Source organism: Chlorocebus sabaeus, chromosome 17, assembly GCF_047675955.1.
Source record: "Chlorocebus sabaeus isolate Y175 chromosome 17, mChlSab1.0.hap1, whole genome shotgun sequence".
Classification (NCBI taxonomy): domain Eukaryota; kingdom Metazoa; phylum Chordata; class Mammalia; order Primates; family Cercopithecidae; genus Chlorocebus; species Chlorocebus sabaeus.
In genome coordinates, this window is record NC_132920.1 from 36,935,346 (window position 1) to 36,956,277 (window position 20,932).

Genomic DNA, 20,932 nt, shown 5'->3' on the forward strand with positions numbered 1-20,932 from the left:
GACTTCTCAACTTCAAAACACTTCCAAACATCCACGATCTCATTTAACCCCTCCAATGACCCCGTGGAGATGAAATTATTATCATCCACACTTTACCGACGAAGGAACAGAGCTCTTGGAGGCCAGAGAAGCCCTCCCAGAGGCAACCCATGGTGGATGAGGAAGGGCCAGGATTCGCAGGAGTGAGAAAGGCAGAGCATCCCTCGTGCTCACCACAGCCCCTACCTCAGGCATGCATGGGTGGCACACCGCAAGCCTGAACAATCTTCATGGGCCTGGATTTAGAAATTACAATTTACAAATTACAGCTGGATGGAGCTTCGGAGGCATCCCCCAGCTGCAAAGCCCCCAGGGGCTGTGCCAGTGGGATAGGAGGCTGGAGCTGACAGACTGCTCTCCACCTCACAAGCTTCTCACCCTTCCCCAGCTGTAACTCCCCCTATACTTTTCATATATTATTGATGGCTCCTTAATTGGGGAGTCTAAAAGCCTTGCTGCAGAGCCCAGCCCTGGCCCCTCATGAATCATGTTCACCAGGATTAAAATTAGAGGCCAGAAAGCTACCTGACTCAAATAGAAACAGAAAAAGGGAATGTGCTTTCCAAGGCTGGCCCTGGGAACCGGAGCCAGGTGGGGGAGCCCAGGGGCTGGGAAGAATGGCTTGAGATCTGGGGACAGGAAAGGAGGGCTTGGGGATTTGGAGGAGCACGGAGGATCTGGCCATGCCAGGCGGGCCACCATCTTGGGTCTGGAAGGTTCTGTCTAGTTCTGTCACTGAAGGAGTCCAGAATTCTGTGGCCACCCCTCCTTGTTGCAGTGAGGAAAACCAGGTCGAGAGAGAGATAGGGCTTGCCTAAAATCACAGGGAGTGAGCCATGACCTTGGCACCTTTTGTTTATTTGGCCCGGTGACCTCCCAAATGGCTGCCTGTTTTGTTATGGCTTCCAGGTAAGGCAGGGCAGAGGTGGAGACGGGCGCCCTGAGTTAGGGGAGCCCAGGCTCTAAACGCCTCCCTGTTCTCAGGCCTGGACAGAGAAGCCTCTGTATCTTCTCTTAGCCCAGAGACCAGGGTAGGGCGTGAAACTTTACCAAGCTTAGAATGAAAGATTTCCTGCCAAGATGCTTAGTTCCTAATTAGCCATTGTTTCAGATAATCTGTTCAATCATCCCAGCTCCTGGGGGAATGACCCTTTACCAATGAGCCTGGCTGCCAAGCTACCAACAAAACACTCTCCACCACCCTGTCCCCACCCCAGGCTTCCAGCCCCAGGTCTGACCGTAGAGGGTGGGGGGCCTGAGCAGTCGCCACCCTAAAAGAAGCCAAGCATCATCGAGGGGGCCCTGGGACTTGTCCCCAAGATCACCCCAAAACATTGATAGCTCCTGCCCAATGGCATGACAATGTCTGAAATGATACTGTCAATGGTTCCTTCCTCCAGATAAAGCACTGGTTTCTCACTTAGGGCTTCTTATAAGGAGAGCCATTATTGAGCTTTTTCTGCAGGCCAGGCACTTTACACGAATTAGCTTATTTACTCCTCACAGCAGGCTTGTGAGCCTAAGCGCCAGCCGAGATCCCCTAGCTGGGCAGGTGGCAGACCCATTTTTAAACTTGACTTTGGAGTGCACACTTTCAACAGCTCAGCCACAACTCTAAAGTGCACCTGGACACTAACACTGAAAAGCAAATAGATCTATCAGCCACCAGGGGACCTGGCCTAGAACTCAGGGTTTACTAGAAAAGCCAACTCCTTTCTTCACATGAAATCTCAGGCTCATGTCTAATGTATTACACAGAAATAATGAACACCTCTGCTTGAAGGAGGAAAGGGAGGCAGGGGCTACACACACATTCACAGTTGGCCCTGGAGCTGCCACCCTCAAATCCTGGGGATAGAAAAGCACACTTTGGGCTAGGTGCAGTGGCTGATGCCTGTAATCCCAGCACTTTGGGAGGCCAAGGCAGGTGGATCTCCTGAGCTCAGGAGTTCGAAACCAGCCTGGCCAACATGGTGAAACCCCGTCTCTACTAAAAATACAAAAATTAGCCGAGGGGTAGCGGTGTGTGCCTGTAATCCCAGTGACTCGGGAGGCTGAGGCAGGAGCATTGCTTGGACCCAGGAGGTGGAGGTTGCAGTGAGCTGAGATTGTGTCACTGCACTCCAGCCTGGGCAACAGAGTGAGACTCCGTCTCAAAAACAAACAAACAAACAAACAAGAGAAGCCCACTTTGAAAGTCAGTGGCCTGGGCAGAGGAGAAAACCAGGGACCCCAACTCGGAAAACCACATTCACATCCCGGCTCTGCCACTTTCTAGCTGAGTTGCTGGGTGGAGCCAGGATCCCTCTGAGCTCTGCTTCCTCATCTGGGTGTGGTGAGGGCCAAGGGAGATAATGGGGTGCTGCTGATGTGGAGACTGTACAGGGTAGAAGGCATGTCACTCACCCTCTTATTTAAGAAGAGGTAGGAAATGGGATAGAGCCTCTTTACAGCTTGCCTGATGGTACTGTATAATAATAAAAAGAATGTTTACAAGTCCTGAGCACAGGCAGGCACTGCTAAGTGATTCTGCCATGTGGTCCCTACCACAGTCCACTAAGCAGGCATTGGGATCCCATTTTACTGATGAAAAAAACCAAGGCTCAGAGAGAGGTTAAGGAGAATGTGGCAAAGTCAGGATTCGAAGGGACATCCCAGACAGCACCTCACTGTGCCAAAGCAGGTTTTAAAGCCCTAACCCTAAGACTGTGAGTTGGTGCCCATAGACCCATCTAGTCCCTAAAGTAAAGCTTTGGTCCTGGACTGCCTAACCCCGATCACAGGGAGTCAGAGCCCTGAAAATTCAGCTGCATGACAAAAGCAAAGGCCACTAAAGGCTTTCCAAGTGACCTAAGGCTCAGGAGGGACCTCTCTTTGCAGAGGCAGACTTCTCTGCAAAAAGGGGAGAGTCCAGAAAGACAACCCCAAGCTTGCCTTGGAGTCCACCTCTTTGAGAGGCCTGCCTTCCGCTTTGTGCCTTAGCAATGCTGATGGTCCACTCATTCCTTTATATCTTTAGATTATGGTCTATGTGGAATGACCAAGGCCAGGTCAACAGGGAGCCTAAATTGGGCTCAAGGCCTGGCAGGCAGAGGGCTATTCATTTCAGATTTAAACTCTTGGCATTGAACAAACTGGATCCCCAGTGTCCTTGCCCACCACAGTCTTATTCCAAAACCTCCACAAGACTGCACATTATCTTCCTGCTTCTGCCCTTTCCCCTGCAGTCCACTCTGCACACAGTGGCCAGGGCTGTCTTTCTGAACCATAAACCAGGCTGCATCATCCCCTGCTTAAAACCCTTAAATAGGCCAGGCATGGTGGCTCACACCTGTAATCCCAGCACTTTGGGATACTGAGGTGGAAGGATCACCTGAGGTCAGGAGTTTTAAGACCAGCCTGCCCAACATGGTGAAACTCCACCTCTACTAAAAATACAAAAATTAGCCGGGCATGGTGGCGCATGCCTATAGTCCCAGCTACTTGGGAGGCTGAGGCAGGAGAATCGCTTGAACCCGGGAGGAAGAGGTTTCAGTGAGCCAAGATCGAGCCACTGCCCTCCAGCCTGGGCAACAGAGCAAGACTCCATCTCAAACAAAACAAAATAAAACCTTCAAATAGCTTAGCATCACACTTAGATCAGTATTGGAACTCTTTCTATGGCCTCTACAGGATCTGAAACTGATGACCTCTGCGACCGTATTGCCCACTGTCTTCATTGTTCATACCACTCAAACTACCCCAGCCTTCTTTTTGTCCTTGAAATGCTGTAAGCTTGCTTCTGCCTCAGGGCTTTTGTACTTGCTGCTCCCTCCACCTAGAACACCCTGCCCCTCAGAATGATGCATGGCACCACTCAGGCCGCAGCTCCAGTGCCACCAGGGTTGGCGTAGTTCACAGGACCTCCAAGGGTGGCCTTTCCCACTGTGATGGAGAGCCCAGGTCAACGGTAGATTGCAGTTAATATTTCCAGGCATTTTCACAAGCATTACCTTAGTCTACCCACGAAGGTCTCTCAGTCTCATTTTATAGATCAGTAAGCTGAGACTTGAGAAGATAAATAACTCACCTAGGTCACACAGTTAGTAAATGTCAGAGCTGGTATGAAAACCCAGGGTTTTGGACATCAGGTTCAGGCCTCATCTGACAAATGCATTTGACTGTTATTCATGATGTCTTTAGGGACCAAATGGGAAAATACACACATAGGTAACTGAACGACCCACCCCAAAGGTCAATTAAAAAACTGAGGTCAATCTGGGAAAAGGTCTCTAGTGGAGGAACCCAGCACTCCATCCCATTCAATTCCTTGTCATCTGTGTGGGTGAGGACTACAGCTGACCCAGGACCAAGAGGCATGACCAAGATGCTGAATGCACAATCGTAATTCAACTTAGTCTCCATAAACTGTAACAACGGACTGAATCCAACAAACAACACATGATGGCAATAAATGTGAAATCACAGATTTAGGTTCAAAAACTCATTGCCAGGTCCGAGGTAGGGAACTTGGCAATGCTATTTGGACAGCAACTCATGGAGAAAGACACAGAAGTCCCCAAACTCAACAGGAATTAAGTCAAAAACACCTGCCAAAAGAGCAGCGGGATACTAGATAGTGTCACTAGATGTGCAATCCTCAGAAGCAGACACATAACATGCAGAGGCCAGCAGGGAGGACAGTGATGATCTAGGACGAGCCCCTGTGTGGAGGGAGCCAGCCCATGATGCTTTGGGCTGCAGAAGGGGATGGCGGGGACACATGCTGTCCAGGAGGAGTGCTCAGGTTGGTAAAGGGACAGGAAACGGTGATATAAAACGCCTCAGTTTCCTCCTCTGTCAAATGGGGCAATAATAATACCTCTTTCATAGGATTGTTGTGAGGATTCATTGAGTTAATGCAGGTAAAGTACTTAGAACAGTGTCTACGGTCGGGCATGATGGCTCACGCCTGCAATCCCAGCACTTTGGGAGGCCGAGGCAGGTGGATCACTGGAGGTCAGGAGTTCAAGACCAGCCTGAAACCAATCCTATCTCTACTAAAAATACAAAATTAGTCGGGCATGGTGGCGCACGCCTGTAATCCCAGCTACTCAGGAGGCTGAGGCAGGAGAATTGCTTGAACCCGGGAGGTGGAGGTTGCAGTGCACAGTGATTGTGCCATTGTACTCCAGCCTGGGCGACACAACAAGACACCATCTCAAAAAGAACAGAACAGTGTCTGGCACATTATTGTCGTGTGTTTGCCATTATCATTACTGTTGTTGGTATCATCTCCCTGGGTTGAAAGTGAGCTCCTCTGGTTGTAGGCAGTGTCTGGCCCCCCTTTGCACCCCCAGCATTCATCCCCTGGCACATAGTAGGTGCCTGCTGTAGTCTGAATGTTTGCATCCCTCCAAAATTCATGTCGAAATTCTTACCTCATTGTGATGGTGTTCAGAGGTGAGGCTTTGGGGAGGTGATTAGGTCAGGAGGGCAGAGCCCTCATGAATGGGATTAGAGTGTGTTCATCCCTCCCACCATGTGAGGACACAGCAAGATGGAATCGGCCCTCACCAGACATTGAATTTGCTGGTGCCTTGATATTGGACTTCCTGGCCTCCAGAACTGTGCAAATAAATTTCTGTTGGTCATAAGCTACCCAGTTTATGGTATTTTTGTTATAGCAGCCTGAACAGACTGAGACGGTGCCCAACACATGCTCAAAGACACACGTCAAGTTGCCCCGAGGAAGATGGTTCAGAATATTTAGAGATGACCCATCAATCTCAGCTGCTGGTGAAAAGTTAAAAAGGATAATTTTGCTCAAAAAAGAGACTGAGCGCTTTGGCAGGTTCATGTGGGTGTGGTGGCTGGGGCCACATGACTGCCCTGGTATGGGGCGATCTGCCAGACACCCTAAGATTCTGTGGTTCCCATTTCTTTTTCCAACAGGCCTTCAGCCAAGACAGCGGCCTGGTGAGGGAAGGGTAGGGATCTCCATACCCACTTTTCAAATGGGGAGCCTAGAGGGGTTCCCTCTCATGTCCCTCTTCCCAGTGAGAGCATTTCTGGGACTCTTCCCACCTGGCCATCCCACCTTCCCCAGGACATGCAGCAGGTCCAGGCCCGCCTTGATGCAAACAGTGCTTGATTTTCTAGGCTAAAATTACATCTTGAGTCAATTTTCATGAAATGTGGTGACATATTTAGGTGCTGGGAAGATGGAGCTTTCTCAGAAGGCATAAAAATGACCCAAATGGTTAAAACCAGCTGAAAGCCAGCAGCCAGGGACCACGAGAGCAGGTTTCATCCCTCCCAGGACTGGCTTATCTGCAGCCTCATGCAAACCCCACTACAGAGAAAGTACTGTGCCTGCACTTGACTCCCCCCCGATCACAGGATTATTATATCTCGGCCAAGATTCTGGTAACAGAGAGGTGATTTGTTCCTGAAGGGCAATGAACTAGATGGAGGAGTGGCGGAAATTGGTTCCTGTTTATTTGCAAGGGCAGTCTTCCATCCAGGGGCAGTTCCATAGAGATAATCTGGACTTTTCTTTAATTCTCCATTTCTGATACTTTCCTCTGTGGGTCACACAGAGAATCAAGCAAGGAATTACAGCCCCTCTCCCATCCCCAGTATGTTTGTTTGCTTTCAAGACAGGGTCGCGTTCTGTTGCCCAGGCTGGAGAGCAGTGGTGCAATCTAGGATTACTGCAACCTCTGTCTCCTGGCTTCAAGCGATTCTCTTGACTCAGCCTCCCAAGTAGCTGGGACCACAAGTGTGCGTCACCATACCTGTCTAATTTTTATATTTTCAGTAGGGATGAGGTTTTGCCATGTTGGCTAGGCTATCCCCAGTATGTTTAAATGCATCTTCCTTTCTCCACAAAAAGCTGTGTGAAGGCTGGGTGTGGTGGCTCACGCCTGTAATCCTAGCACTTTGGGAGGCTGAGATGGATGGATCATCTGAGGTATTTCAAGACCAGCCCGGCCAACATGGTGAAATCCCGTCTCTACTAAAAATACAAAATTAGCTGAGCATGGTGGTGCACAGCTGTAATCCCAGCTACCCGGGAGGCTGAGGCAGGAGAATCATTTTGAACCTGGGAGGCAGAGGTTGCAGTGAGCCGAGATCATGCTATTGCACTCCGGCCTGGGCAAAAAGAGTGAAACCCCACTCAAAAATAAATAAATAAATAAATAAAGCTGTGTGAAACAGCATGTACCCTAGGGGTGGCCCATGTGGCTGAGCTCTGCCATCTTCACTCCTGGAGTCTGGGCATGGGTCCTGCTCACCTCTCATAAATGAGGTTAGCCTCCTTGATTTTTATAGACCCTTCTGTTCTGATATTCTCACTCTACAACTCCAGCTGTCCTCAGCCTGATATCCATGAACTCCCTGTATTGACTCTTCTTCTATCTTGCAAGCCTCACATCCTGAACACCAGCCATGCTCCTCTGTCTGTGCTGGACGGCCTCCGTTGGCCCCTCTGGTTCCACTCCCAGCCTTTCCCCACACTGCTCTGTGCCCAGGAAGGCTGACCCAAGTTGACTGCCCCAGTGATCTGTTGGCCCTAGGTCTTCTAGTGAGGTTCCACCAATGGGAGGCACCAGCAGGAGATAGGAGGGCAGGAAGAGAATGAGGTTGCCTGAGTTGACTATGTCCCTCCACTGGGGCTCCTGGTCCTGTTTGGAAGTCCCTTGGGGTTCCAGAAACCAGGATTCCCCTTCCTCCCCAGGCCTGGAGTAGTAATGGCTCCCTCCTATTGCTACCCTTGAGACTCACCATCTTTCATTGATTTCCTTGAACCCCATCCACCTCTTTATTACATCCCTCAACAGTGCAGGATGCTACTGGACCCCTGGATTTTGTCTTCGCACATCACCGAAACCTGAAACCCAGCTCAACTCAGCTCCTCCGCAGACTGAGGCCAGTCCTGCCCCATCTGTAGAATGAGGAGGTTGAGCCAGATGATCTTGAAAGTTCCTTCCAACCCATACCTCCTCTGCTCCACATCATGCACCCCAGGCAAATGGCTTGTGTTTGGGCTCAAATTCCATTAAAAAAAATCCAAATGACCTGTCAAAATGCCTTAGTTGAATGCGGCCTTCCGGCTGCGACTTTCCCTCCCTGAATTCCCATTTTCTTCCATCCATACTTCCCTTCTCATCATTTCCTATTAGGATTGTTCATCCACATGCGTCTCCCCTCCCGGGCTGCATATCTAGTTCCAATTCATACATTTGGTGATGCTCTGTTCTTTTGACCCCTCTCCCTATCTTCCCCAGCCCCTGGTATATTGCCTGGCACTTCATAAATGCTTTCTGTTGCAAATATTAACTGAGATGGGAAGAGCAACTAGCAAGGCCCCAAACACTTTGGATGACGCTGTATAATGAATATTTACTAAGCACTGACCATGCACCAAGGCACTTTACTTCTGTCATCTCGTTTCACCCTCACTACAGGCCTATAAGGTAGGAGTTACCCTCTGATGCCAGATGTGGAAACTGAGGTGCAGAGAGGTTAAGTAACTTGCTCTAGGTCCCACCTCCAGAAAGGGCTGGAGTCAGGAGCAAGCACAGGTGTATTGCACACCAAGGCCACCGGTCTTGCCTCTACTCCACTCTGCAGTGGGTGTAGTAACAAGATGTGACTTGGATAATTAGAAACCCTCAACCAAATGGAGACAACTCTCAATTACAGAATGTAATTAATGGCTCGCCAAAGAGTGCCCTTCTGAAGAGCCCTTCCGGACTTTCCTTCGAGAATCACGAAGATATTAACACATTCCTGGTTTCTATGAAGCGCAGCCAAAAGGCCTCAAAAGTAAGTAGTTCACTTAAGCAGGCTAAATGTTTCCCTAGCAATCTGGTTTATGCTTTAATTGGCATAGACTCTTGGACAGGGTGGAATAGTAAACTTTAGCCCAGCCCCTGTGGAAATATTTCCCACATTTTTTTGTTTTTGTTTTCATTTTTGTTTTTTCTGAGACAGGATCTCGCTCTGTCACCCAGGCTGGAGTGCAGTGGTGCGATCTTGTCTCACTGCAACCTCCGCCTCCTGGGTTCAAGCGATTCTCGTGTCTCAGTCTCCCGAGTAGCTGGGATTACAGGTGCAATGGCAATGTTTTTCCTTTGAGAAGAATCTTGCTCTGTCGCCCAGAGTAGCTGGAACTACAGGCACGGGCCACACCCAGCTAATTTTTGTATTCTTAATAGAGATGGGCTTTCTCCATGTTGTCCAGGCTAGTCCTGAATTCCTGACCTCAAGTGATCCGCCCACCTCTGCCTCCCACAGTGCTGGGATTACAGGCGTGAGCCACAGAGCCCGGCCCCCACATGTTTTCTTTCTTTCTTTTTTTTATTTGTTTTACAGATGAACTTCCCACATGTTTCATGAATAAAATTCACCCCTTTCAGCCTCTTGGTCCCACCAAATCTGGGGACCGGGGGCAGAGGGAGACAGTTCCGGCCAGTCCACCAACGAAGAAGGGAAATTCATTAACAAAGCCTGGGTTACTGAAGTGTCACTCAGACTTGATTTAAGACTTTATTAAGTTTTTATGAAGTCTGGGAAGGCCTCCTCACCCTCAGGCTCTCAGCATCGGTCATTTTGTGCACTGTCCCCCACCCTTCCCCTTTCCTTGGACCCTGGGGACAAGCCTGCATCCTTCTGTTCTTTACAGCTGCCTCCTACCCATCTCTTAGTGGAGACCACAAGCAGAGTGTCTATCAGGAGCCCACCAGCCTCCCTCCCAGGAGTCAGTGGAGATGGGCATGGGGTGGGGCTGCCAAGGCCAATAGGGCCACACCTTTGGGTAAATCACCTCTTTCCCCCATTCTGGTGCCTCTTCTGATCACCTGGAGCAAGTGCAATCTCCAGCCAGCTCAGGCAGCCATGAAGGCCCCTGCAAGCTGGCTTCAGCTCTGCCGCCCAGCAAGCGCACCCCACCTCCCACCGTGGAAGAAAACAACATTCCTCCCTCGGTCCCTCACCTCCTGGACTTCAACCTTGTCGTTGCTCAGCCAGATCCTCTTCTTCAAGAGAAAGGAGGGAGGTTTTGTTGTTCAAACAGGAGCTAGAGGCTCCCATGACCCGCATCCTCACCCAGTTCCCCTTCCTCTGTTTCCTCTTCTCACCTGAAAACATTCTCCTGCGAGAACTCAGTGAGGGAGGGAGGAGGCAGAGGTAGCAATGTGGCAACAGCCACCATGGCCTTGTCAGCCTCTGTAGGCCCAGCTCCCTTTCCTAATCCATTCTTTTTTTTTTTTTTTTTTTGAGATGGAGTCTCGCTCTGTCGCCCAGGCTGGAGTGCAGTGGTTCGATCTCGGCTCACTGCAACCTCCGCCTCCTGGGTTCAAGCAATTCTCCTGCCTCAGCTTCCCAAATAGCTGGGACTACAGGCGCGTGCCACCACGCCTGGCTAATTCCTAATCCATTCATGTTTTAAACAACCATGTATTAAGCACCTACTGTGTGCTGGACTGTTCTAGGTGCTCCGAATGTAGTAGTGAATAAAGCAGATGAAAATCTCTGCCCTCGTGGAGCTGACACATGACAACATGACAAACAAGATAAATAAGTAGCCTGGCAGGGTGGCATATGTCTGTAATCCCGGCAGTTTGGGAGGCAAAGGCAGGAGGATTGCTTGAGTCCAGGAGTTCCAGACCAGCCTGGACACATGCTAAGACCTCATATCTACAAAAGAAAAAAAAATTTTTTTTTTAATTAGCCAGGCATGGTGGCATATGCCTGCAGTCCTAAATACCCGAAGCTGAGGCCGGAGGATCGTTTGAGCCCAGGAGTTTGAAGCTGCAGTGAGTCGTGATCACACCACTCCAGCCTAGGTGACAGAGGAAGACCCTGTCTCAAATAAAAACCAGTTAAGAGGAATAAGAAGTGTTGGAAGGTTGGAACGTCAGACAGGGTGGCCAGAGGAGGCCTCCACAGGGTGACATCTGAGTTAAAACCTTAGGGAAGCATGGAAGGGCCACTAAGCCATGTGGGAAAAGAGCACTCCAGGAAAAAGGAAGAGTAGGTGAAAAGGCCCTGAGGCGGGAGGGGCCATGTGACTGGAGTGGAGTGGGGAGGGGCTCAGCGTCAGGAGATTAGGTCGGCAGGGAAAGGAAGTCACAACGTGTGGGGACTGGGGGCCATGAAGGCACGGTGGTTTTGTGTGATGGGAGCCACAGGAAGGCTCTGAGCAGAAAAGAGACAGAATTTGACCTGGGTTTTAATAGGATTCCTCTGGCCGCGGGGTGGGAAATAGAGTGAGGGTATCTAGGAGACCCCATTCAGCTCACGAATGTCCCTGCCATTCTTGGGAGTGGGCCCTTTAAGTCAGCCCTCTCCCCCTACTCCCTGTTACAAGGGACAAAAGGCACATGGAGTGGGGGTGGGGAGGGGATTGGAAATGAGATGAGGCTGGAAAAGGGCGTTGTCCTGGGTTGGGGTGGGTTTTGGAAGCCAGGGTGGGGTTTGGAGCTGGGACTTGATTCAATGCAGAAGGGAGTCAAAGTTTTCTGAGCAGGGAAGTCACCTCACTGAAGCCACGCTCACCTTAGTCAGAAACCGTGGGAAGGAAGGTTGCTGTGGATGAGGCCTGGTGCTAGAAGCTGCACTCATGCCTCCAGCCAGCAGACAAGGTCTTAATGGGCACAGACTCCTTCTGCGTTTCCCTGAGACTGGGACTCCCTGAGGACATGGCTATGTCTCCCCTCAGACTGGGGCTTCCTGAGGGCAGGAACCATCCCCTCCATCTTCAGTCTCTTCATGCAACAACAGGGATGGGACTCCATGGTTTGCATACCTTGCTAGCCTTCAGCAGGGCTTAGGTGCTGCAGTTAGAAACACGTCAGGGAAATTGCTCCCGAATTAGAGTCAGACAGGCAGACAGACAGGAACAAGCTGGTGTTTCTGGTGTGGGAAGGGACTGCACCTACCTCCCGCCACTGCTTGTTCTCCATCCCTTGGGTATACATGACGCACACTGTGGGGAGAGGAGAAACAATGGATTAATACCTCAGGCCAAGAGGAAGGAGGGGTCCCAGATGAAAAGGATCCTGGATGGGCAGGCGCCTCAGCAGACCCAGCCTGGGTAGCACTGTCAGATCTGGGTAGGGGTAGAGGGTGTCTCCTGGGGTGGCTGAGATCTTGGTGAGTGAGTCTAGGAATCTGGCCCCCCAAGCCTGGACAGGGTTCTAGATGCACCCATTCAGAGGGGTTGCGTTGGAGAAGGGAGACTAGGTGTGCCTGGAAGGGGCAACCTTTAGGAGGAGGCTCAGGGCCATTGGCTTCTAGGCCACAGCAAGGGTCTGAAGTGTGAGGCAGGTAGACAGGTGGGCGTGATGGAGGACAGGCAGAGGTGTGGTGGGGGAGAGCATCAGAAACCCGCATTGCTCCTTTACAGCCCAGAGCAGTTTCATGAGGCCTCTGATTATCATCAGCCCCACTTTACAGACGGGAAAACTGAGGCTCAGAGGTGGCCAAAGACCCATCCAGGTCACACACATGGGTGGCACTGCTCAAGGCTTGAACCTGGAAACTCCAAAGTCAGTGCTCATCCCACCAGATCACCCGCCAGCCAATTGGAGCTCTTAGGCATACTGGTTTCCCTGGGACCCTGTGGCCCCAGACCTCCAGCTCCTCCCAGCCTGCTCTGTTGTGTTGAGGCTTCACAAGCGTGTGGGCTGGGAACGGTCAAATCTCCGCAGTTATCTTTCTCAGACACTATGGGCGAAACATTAAACAGGCTTGACACACTTTGAACGGCACCTGGCACATGGTTAGCACTCAGTAAGGGCTCAAGCATTGCCACTGTAATTAGTCATAGCGTTGTCACTATTATTGTTACCGTCCTTACTGTCAGAGCAGGACTTACGTGGGTCGGACTTGGAAAACATGTCTTTGTCCAGGAGGTTCCTGAAAGAGGGGGAGAGAGGAGGGGTTAGCACAGCTAGCTGAGAGGAGGTGACCTCAGGGGATTCAGGCTGTTACTGAGACCTGGAGGCTGCCTCTGGCCTGCCTTAAGCAAAAGAGTTCCACAGTCTTTTATTAGACTTCATTAAAAGTCAGGCACTGGGCAGGCCCTGGAGGCTCCTCAGCCCACCTGCCTAAGGTGTGCAGAGTTCCCTACCTCCCACCTCCATCATCACCACAAGCACTCCAGGTAGGTGCCCTGGCCCTGGTGCCCTGTGTCACACAGCCCCTCACCATCGGGCGATTTCCCAAACTGCCCAATGTCCGGAAGCTCTCCTTTAATCACTTCTCTGCTTCTCAAAAAAATAAAATAAAGCAATCAGAACATATCCATCTAGTCTCCCATTTTCTCAAGGCTCTACTTACAGCCAGTTTATTCGATGGTCTCATCTGTGCTGATGGATTAATGAATTACACCTCCCAGGGGAAGGAGACTCATTTGGATAACGTCCTTCTGTGGTCAAGACCAGGGCTAAGGCTGATACATGGCCCTGATAATCAGACTGGATGGCACAGCAGCAAGATGATGGACACAAGGGGACAGAACTGTCTTTCAACAGGTGCTAAGCTCCCATTGTCCTGCCTCCATGCAATAAAGGCTCCCACTTACTGAGCCCCGGTGACGGGTCAGGCAGTGCGCTGTTTTACAAACATGAGCTCCCTGATTCTCATGCTGCCCTTCAAGGTTGGTCCTGGGCAGGCGTTGTCCCATCTTAAAGATGTGGAAGTGGAGGGGAAGTGCTTACATCCTGCACATCTGGTATCCCTCGTTTCACAGTGACCTGCTGCTGCCAGGAAGCAACACATCCCAGTGGAAACGCAGTCTCTGGCCGAGAAGTCATTCAACCTCTCTCAGCCTGTTTCCTCATCAGTGCAACGAGACAGTAGTATCAGTCTTGAAGGCTGTTGATGCCCTGCCTGGATCCCCTCAGCCCTCACAGTTCCTGTACACACCCATGGTTTCCTCTTGTGTCTATTTCTCTCCTGAGGGCTTTCTCGGGCAGGCTGTCCGAAAGAGCTGGAAAGTTTATGCTCCCAAAGGGCAGCACTCAACCAACAGGAAGGTGCTGGAGGACGAACTGCTCAGCTTCTTCACTCACCCCGGAGACAGCTCTGCTCTACAGTCTCTCTGAAGTCCCAGAGGGACTGAGCCCCAGGGACCGCCAGGAGACCTACCCATGAATGTGTCCCATGCTGACCAGGTCTCCCCTTCCCTGCTCCCCTGGCGAGCTGCCAGGCAAGCCCTTCCTGCCTGTGTGGCCACTCCTGCCAACACTGCCCTCAAGCCTTGGTTCTTTTCCCAACCATCTCAGCCTCGTCCTGCCTCCCTTCCAGAGGTCCCAAGGGATCTTGTCACCTTCCTTCTCCACTCCCAAACCCCCCACAGGTGCCTCTGCCACTTGAACTGCTTTTCCAGAGAAAAGAAACAGTCAACACTGGTCTGTGTTGCTTCGTGAAAGCCAACTTCAAATATCAGAGCTAGGCCAGGCACGGTGGCTCACACCTGTAATCCCAGCACTGTGGGAGGCTGAGGCAAGTGGATCACTTGAGGTTAGGAGTTCGAGACCAGCCTGGCCAACATGATGAAACCCATCTCTACCAAAAATTAGCCTGGCATGGTGGTATGTACCTGTAATCCCAACTACTCAGGAGCCTGAGGCAGGAGGATCATTTGAACAGGGGAGATGGTTGCAGTGAGCTGAGACCACACCACTGCACTCCAGCCTTTCTCAAAACAGCAGCAGCAACAACAACAACAAAACAAAACAAACAAATGTCAGAGCTAGATGAGGCCCTGAGGAGGATCTCTTCCTCTTTCTCCTCCATGATGGGGACACGAAAGACCAGGGAGAGGCAAAGGGCGGCCATGGCCCACAGCAAGTAGCGGTAGAGACAGAAAGGTCTAGAAGGAGGCCTTACCCTGAGTCATTGTCACCAAAGCCCTCAGCAGTGACAGTCTGTCGGGCAACTTGACCCCATAATCAACCCTACCACTCATGCCCCGCACCCTAAGGTGGGAGCCAAAGATCAACCAACAGATAGACAGATGCAGCAGTAACCTGAGGCCTACACATGGCATCCTCTGGTGCCTGGGGAAGCCCCAGATCGCATCCATGAATCCCCCCAGCTCCAGTCCCTGAGCAGATTCCCACATTTCCCCCAAGAGAGGAATTCCCAAACAGCTTCAGGAAACCAGTCCCTGGAGAACTCTCACCCCTCCTCGACTCCAGTCTCTACATCCAGGGGCCACTGCCCAAAGGCAGCCGCCCCTAGCTGGGCCTCCCTGACCCCACAGACAACCACCTCTCTCCTGGCCCCAACCGGCCCCTCCACCAGACCAGACCTGCTCCCAGTCAGCTGTCACTCTGGAAACCATCTGATAAACCTCCCAGCCCTCCACAGAGAGCATCAGATGAACGACACACAAGGCAGCTCTGAGAAGTAGGCAGCAGGGGCTGCTACTTCACTCACCCTGGAGACAGCTCTACTCTACAGTCTCTCCGAAGTCACCACAGTCTCTCCGAAGACACCACTTCTACATACAATCATTCACACCGAGGCGGACTGACATCCCTGGGCCTACATTCTCATCCTGAAGTGTGCTAAATTTGGGGGTAGGGGTGTCTATCCTGATTTAAACAAAGGACAAATGCCTTGAGACCAAAGATGACTCTGCAGTAGTGGAACCTGAGGCACAGTGAGGAGCTGAAAGTGATGAGGAGGAGGGGGCTTCTCTACTAAAGCAAGCGCTTTAGGTTTATCTTTGAATTCTGTAATGAAATTCAGCAATGACATAAAATCCTCGAATGTTCAAGCTGGAGAGGACCTCAGAGGTCACCTTTCCCAACTCCTTTACAAATCAGGACTGTGAGACTCAGAGGGGCAACACTTGACTCCTCCAAGGTCTGGGTCTCCTCCAAGTGTGGCTCTAGAACTCGGGTCTGGTCATATCCAGGCTAGGGAGAGAGTGAGACCCTGGACGTCAGCCTAGAGACGTGTGTGTTTGTGTGTGTGCGTGCGCGAGTGTGTGCGTGCGTGTGTGTGTGTGCGTGCGCGTGTGTGTTATGTTATGGCGGGTAGGAGGGGGAGGTCTTATCAGACAAGTAGATGGGGCTTTTCCTGGTCCTGCCCACTTCCCAGCTGGGCTAAAGGCACACAGCTAGACTAAGAAACAGTCTTACCACCTGGCTCCTTGCCTGGTGACCTCAAGACCCTCACCGAGTCCTGTGACGTGGGTCACCCTGGCAACCAGCACCCAAGGATAAAGCAAACCCTGTTTCCTCCACTCTCCTGAAATTATTCTCGTCATCCTTCCAGACTATTCCTATCCTTCCTCAGTTTTGCCTTTCCTGGACACTGATGGACAGCTACTTCCTCTCCTCTCCCCTGAGCGCTCTCTGGACTGTAGTGTGCAGCCCTGTGACTTGTGGGACCCCATTACATACTCTGTACACGCTCGGTTGCAAAATCATGGGTGTATCTGTCTCTCACACGGGCTGTGCATGCCTCCCACGGCAGGGTTCCCCACCCTACCACAGGCCAGCCTAGCACCTGAGTCAGAGTAGTGGCCTGGCAAGCTGGATGGATGAAGGACGACCAAAAAGAATGGCCAGATGGGTGAGTGAAGCCTCTGTCTCCCGACCTGGGTGGCGCACGGTCAAGCTCAGGGACAGCCCCTCGCACTTCCTCTCAGCTGTGGCATGTAGTAGTAAAGTGCATGGGCTCTGCAGTTAGACAAGCTGGGTTTGCTCACCTTGTGCCTCAGTTTCCCTATCTGTAAAGCGGGGTGGGGGAAGTAAAACTAGTTCAGGGCTGCTGTGGAGATTCGATATGTGGAGCACCTGGGGCCTCATCAGCCTTGTCAGAGAGGTCAGCCGTCCTCGGCCTGGTGCTGAGCGGAGCCGTCACTCTCCCGGTGGACGCTCAGGCACACTTGGTGACAAGCACAGCACAAGCAACCTCCACCCTCGCAGGTCCAGGGAAGAAGCCCGCCTCAACACACTTCCAGGGCTCCCTTCTGAGTCCCTTCCCCAACTCAACCCCCCTTCAGCCTCCCTTCCATTCCCCACTCTCAGCCTCGAGGGCCTTCTGCCTCTCACCTAGGTCCCTGCACCCTACACTCTCTCTAATCCCACACCTCGTCCACACGTGCCTCCATCCATCCCTCTCCCTAACTGCCTGTCTAGACAGAAGCCTCAGGGCCTGCCAAACCTCCTATCTTGGCTTTGGACAGGTGGCTTCTCCCCATGAACAATGGGCCTCACACTTCTGGGGCTCACCCCTGCCCTCGGGTATAAAATGGCAGTTCCTCGGCTCTGTTCCCAGAGTCTGGCTGTGTAGGTCTAAAGCAGGGCTCCAGAAGCTATGTTTACACAAGTGCCCCCCAGATATCCCACTATTATGTCTCTGATGGCAGCCGTCCAAATACCACATGTTAAGACACCATCTCTTAGGGCCTCAGTTTCCCCCGCTGCAAAGTCACAGACAACACCACACACATGTGCAGCGAAGGTTCTTCGAGGTAAAGCGCCTTCCCCCACTGATCCTCACCCTGATCCACTGAGGACTTCCAGGCCCAGGGGCAGCGAGTCACTTGCCCACAGGCACACAGCCAAAAGCCTGGGGGAGGAAACCGGGTCTTCCGCCCTGAGGAAGGGCCCGAGACACCAGGGCACAGACAAGAACAGACCACAAGTACTTTTTCACCACTTTCTGTCTTTGCAGAGCACAAAGAGAAATGTTTTTTAACAGGAAAAACGTATTTTTTTTTTTAAGAGCATACAACCCTTCCACTGTCTGCACAGCAGCCTGGAGCCTGGCTTCTTTTGTCCCTTAAATCAAGGCCAAGGAAGCAGAGCCAAGAGCCCCTCCCTCCCCGCTTACCCTTGAGGAACCATTTCCAATTCACTGGCAGTGAGAAAACGGTCATTCACTGGACTGTGAGGTCAGAAGTCTCCAAGGCCCCAGCAAGGACAGAAAGCACTGGAAGGGCAAAATGAGAGCCCCTGGCAGGTGCTAAAAGAGGGGCCACAGGGTAACACCTCCCATCTGGGGGGACTTAAGAAAGAAGCTGGGCACATATAGTCTTAGCTACTCCAGAGGCCAAGGAGGGAGGATCACTTGAGCTCAAGAGTTCGAGACTAGCCTGGGCAACACAGTGAGATCTCATCTCTAAAACAACAACAAACCAAAAAAAAAAAAAAAAAAAAGGTATGGGTAGAGGCTGGGGTGTACCAGTCTGAGAGGGAGATACAACCCTGCTCTCAGGGAGCCCAGTCTGACCGGGAGACATAGCCTCTGCCTCAGGGAATCCTCAGCCAGAGAGGAGACATGTTTGCTCTTGAGCTGAGATGCTGGGTGAACTGACCATCCCTGGTTGTCTCTAAACAAAGCCCATTAGTGCTGCATCAATGCACTGAGCAAAGGCTTTGGCTGCAGCATAGACAGAAACATTTTCCTGCAGCAGGACCCCTAATGGAGGTCATGGGTCCCCAATAAGCAAAGTATGGCATATTGGTATATATGGATACCATACATATGGAGAGATTTCATTAGATACCCAAAGACATTCATGAGTCTTAAAAGGTCAAGAAAAGATGGTTTATCTTCCTCCCAACAACTCACCCTAAGCATCCCTCCAACCTTGGGTGAAAAGTGGGGGCATTGAGAGCATAGACTTCAAGCTTCCTCTCTGGATCCAACACCCAACTCTGTCCCTTACTTGCTGTATGGCCTCTGGCATGTCACTTAGCTTCTCTGCGCATCAGTATTCCCATGTGTAAAGAAGGGATAATAACAGTCCCACCCTCCCAGGAGTTTTCTGAGATTAAACTCACATAGTAACTTGCAATGCAGTGCCTGGCGTACAATAAGTGCTCAATAAAGGCCTGTGGAGAATGAAGATGGCACCTAAGAATGCTCCACATTCTCCCCTCTCTGCTCCCTAAAGCCTGGCTTTAGCAGGACCCAAGCCCTACTACCCTTGCCCACCACTGCCCACTGGTTGTACAGTCTTCCTTGAGGAGAGAGTGGGGACAGGAGAGCTAAGGTCAGGTAGAAACAGGAATCCTGGCTGGGCCTGGTGGCTCACGCCTATAATCCCAACACTTTGGGAGGCTGAGGCAGGAGGATCACTTGAGGCCAGGAGTTTGAGACCAGAGTGGGCAATATAGGGAGACCCTGTCTCTACAAAAAATAAACAAAATTAGCCAGGTGTGGTGGTGTGCATCTGTAGTCCCAGCTACTCAAGAGGCTGGGGTGGGAGGATCTCTTGAGCCCAGGAGGTCGAGGCTGCAGTGAGCCGTGATCACACCACTGCACTCCAGCCTGGGTGACAGAGCGAGACCCTGTCTCAAAAATAAATAAATATATAAATAAAAGAAACAGAAGGCTGGGCACGGTGGCTCACACTTATAATCCCAGCACTTTGGGAGGCTGAGGCAGGTGGATCACCTGAGGTCGGGAGTTCGAGACCAGCCTGACCAATATGGTGAAACCCAGTCTCTCCTAAAAATACAAAAATTAGCCAGGCGTGGTGATGGACACCTGTAGTCCCAGCTATTTGGGAGGCTGAAGCAGGAGAATCGCTTGAACCCGGGAAGCAGAGGTTGCAGTGAGCCGAGATCGCACCATTGCATTCCAGCCTGGGTGACAGAGTGAGGCTCCGTCTCAAAAAAAAAAAAAAAAAAAAAAGGTTGAGAAAGTTGAGTGTAGGAATTGCAAAAACAAAAAAACAAAACAACAACAACAACAACAAAACAGGAATCCTGATGGTCCCACAGAGGCCCCTGAGGTACCAATCAGCATCACCCCATTCTGCATAGAGCAATTCACCATAAACATCTGGCAAATGGGGTGGGAGACAGATGACATCCATCAGGTATATAATCTGTGCCAATTCCTTTGTTATGTACCTAGCCTGTGACACTCTCTTTACATTCCATATCAACGCCAGAAAGTAGACTTTGCTCCCATTCTATAGGCAAGGCCACTGAGGCTGAGTGATGTGACTGGTGTCACCGGCTTGTCAAAAGGCATGCAGAAATTTGAACTCTGAACTCTGAAACTCAAGCTCATTTAAAGGTGCCCTGGGGAGCGCTTGCACTACCAAAGCCAAGGTCTCCCAAAGCACCATCTGGGCCAGCAATGCTCCCTCTTATCCTCACTGTCCTGCTTCCCATCCCCAGCCTCTCAGAGCTGCTCCCAAACAAATGACTGAAGAGGAGAATTGGAGGGTTTCCCATCTCCTCCCGCCCGGCTCCCAGACCTAAAAGGCAGAAGTAATCCGAGGAAAGCAGGGCGGGAGCTGGGAGGAGAGAGGCCTTGGCACGTAGCCCCTGGCATTTACCCATCTCCCCTTTCAGATCCCGTTCTCACCCGCGTGCTCTGTTTCCCTGCCAAGCAACCTCACCGAGGTCTAAAAAGCAATTTTCACATGGCTTAAAGAGCTCTCCTTCCTGGGGCAATTTGCTTTTTTATTGTTATTAATTATTGTAATAATTGTCCCTCTCACACTACACGGCCAAGGGAAGACAGCAGGAGCTCTGGCCTCAGATGCATCTGAACTGGAGTCCCCACATGGCCACATGTGGCCCTGACAAGCTACTTCATCTCAGTTTCCTCATCTGGGCATGGGGTCACATACCTGCCTGTGGAGTTGCTGTAAAGTCAACAGCTTCAAACAGAAACATAGGAAACACACTCAATTCCTCTTTCCCTTATTCCCCCTCCTGTCCCATCATCAAGTCTTAAATGTTTCTACTTCAAAATATACCCCAAATCTGTTCACTCCTCCCCATGCCATCATCAGTATCATCTCTCACTTGGAGGCCTCAGTAGTTTTCTGCCTAGCAATGCGCTTCCATGCCTGCCTCTCTCTACCCTTCACCAGTCCCTTCTCTTCATGATGACCAGAATTCTATTTATT

The 20,932-nt window shown here is 51.2% G+C and overlaps 1 protein-coding gene across 6 annotated transcripts in view; it reads right to left on the reverse strand.

The window, feature by feature from the left end:
- The window catches only part of CPNE5 (copine 5), a 96,307-nt gene that overhangs the window by 66,506 nt on the left and 8,869 nt on the right, over positions 1–20,932 (reverse strand). For 5 of the 6 annotated variants that reach the window (XM_007972770.3, XM_007972772.3, XM_038006019.2 and 2 more), the window contains exons 2-3: positions 12,908–12,948; positions 11,970–12,016 (exon numbers count right to left, since the gene is read on the reverse strand). In XM_007972770.3, coding sequence (XP_007970961.1) covers positions 11,970–12,016; positions 12,908–12,948 — 88 coding nt within the window. The remainder of the gene's footprint in view (positions 1–11,969; positions 12,017–12,907; positions 12,949–20,932) is intronic. The other variant, XM_073005937.1, reaches the window with a different exon arrangement.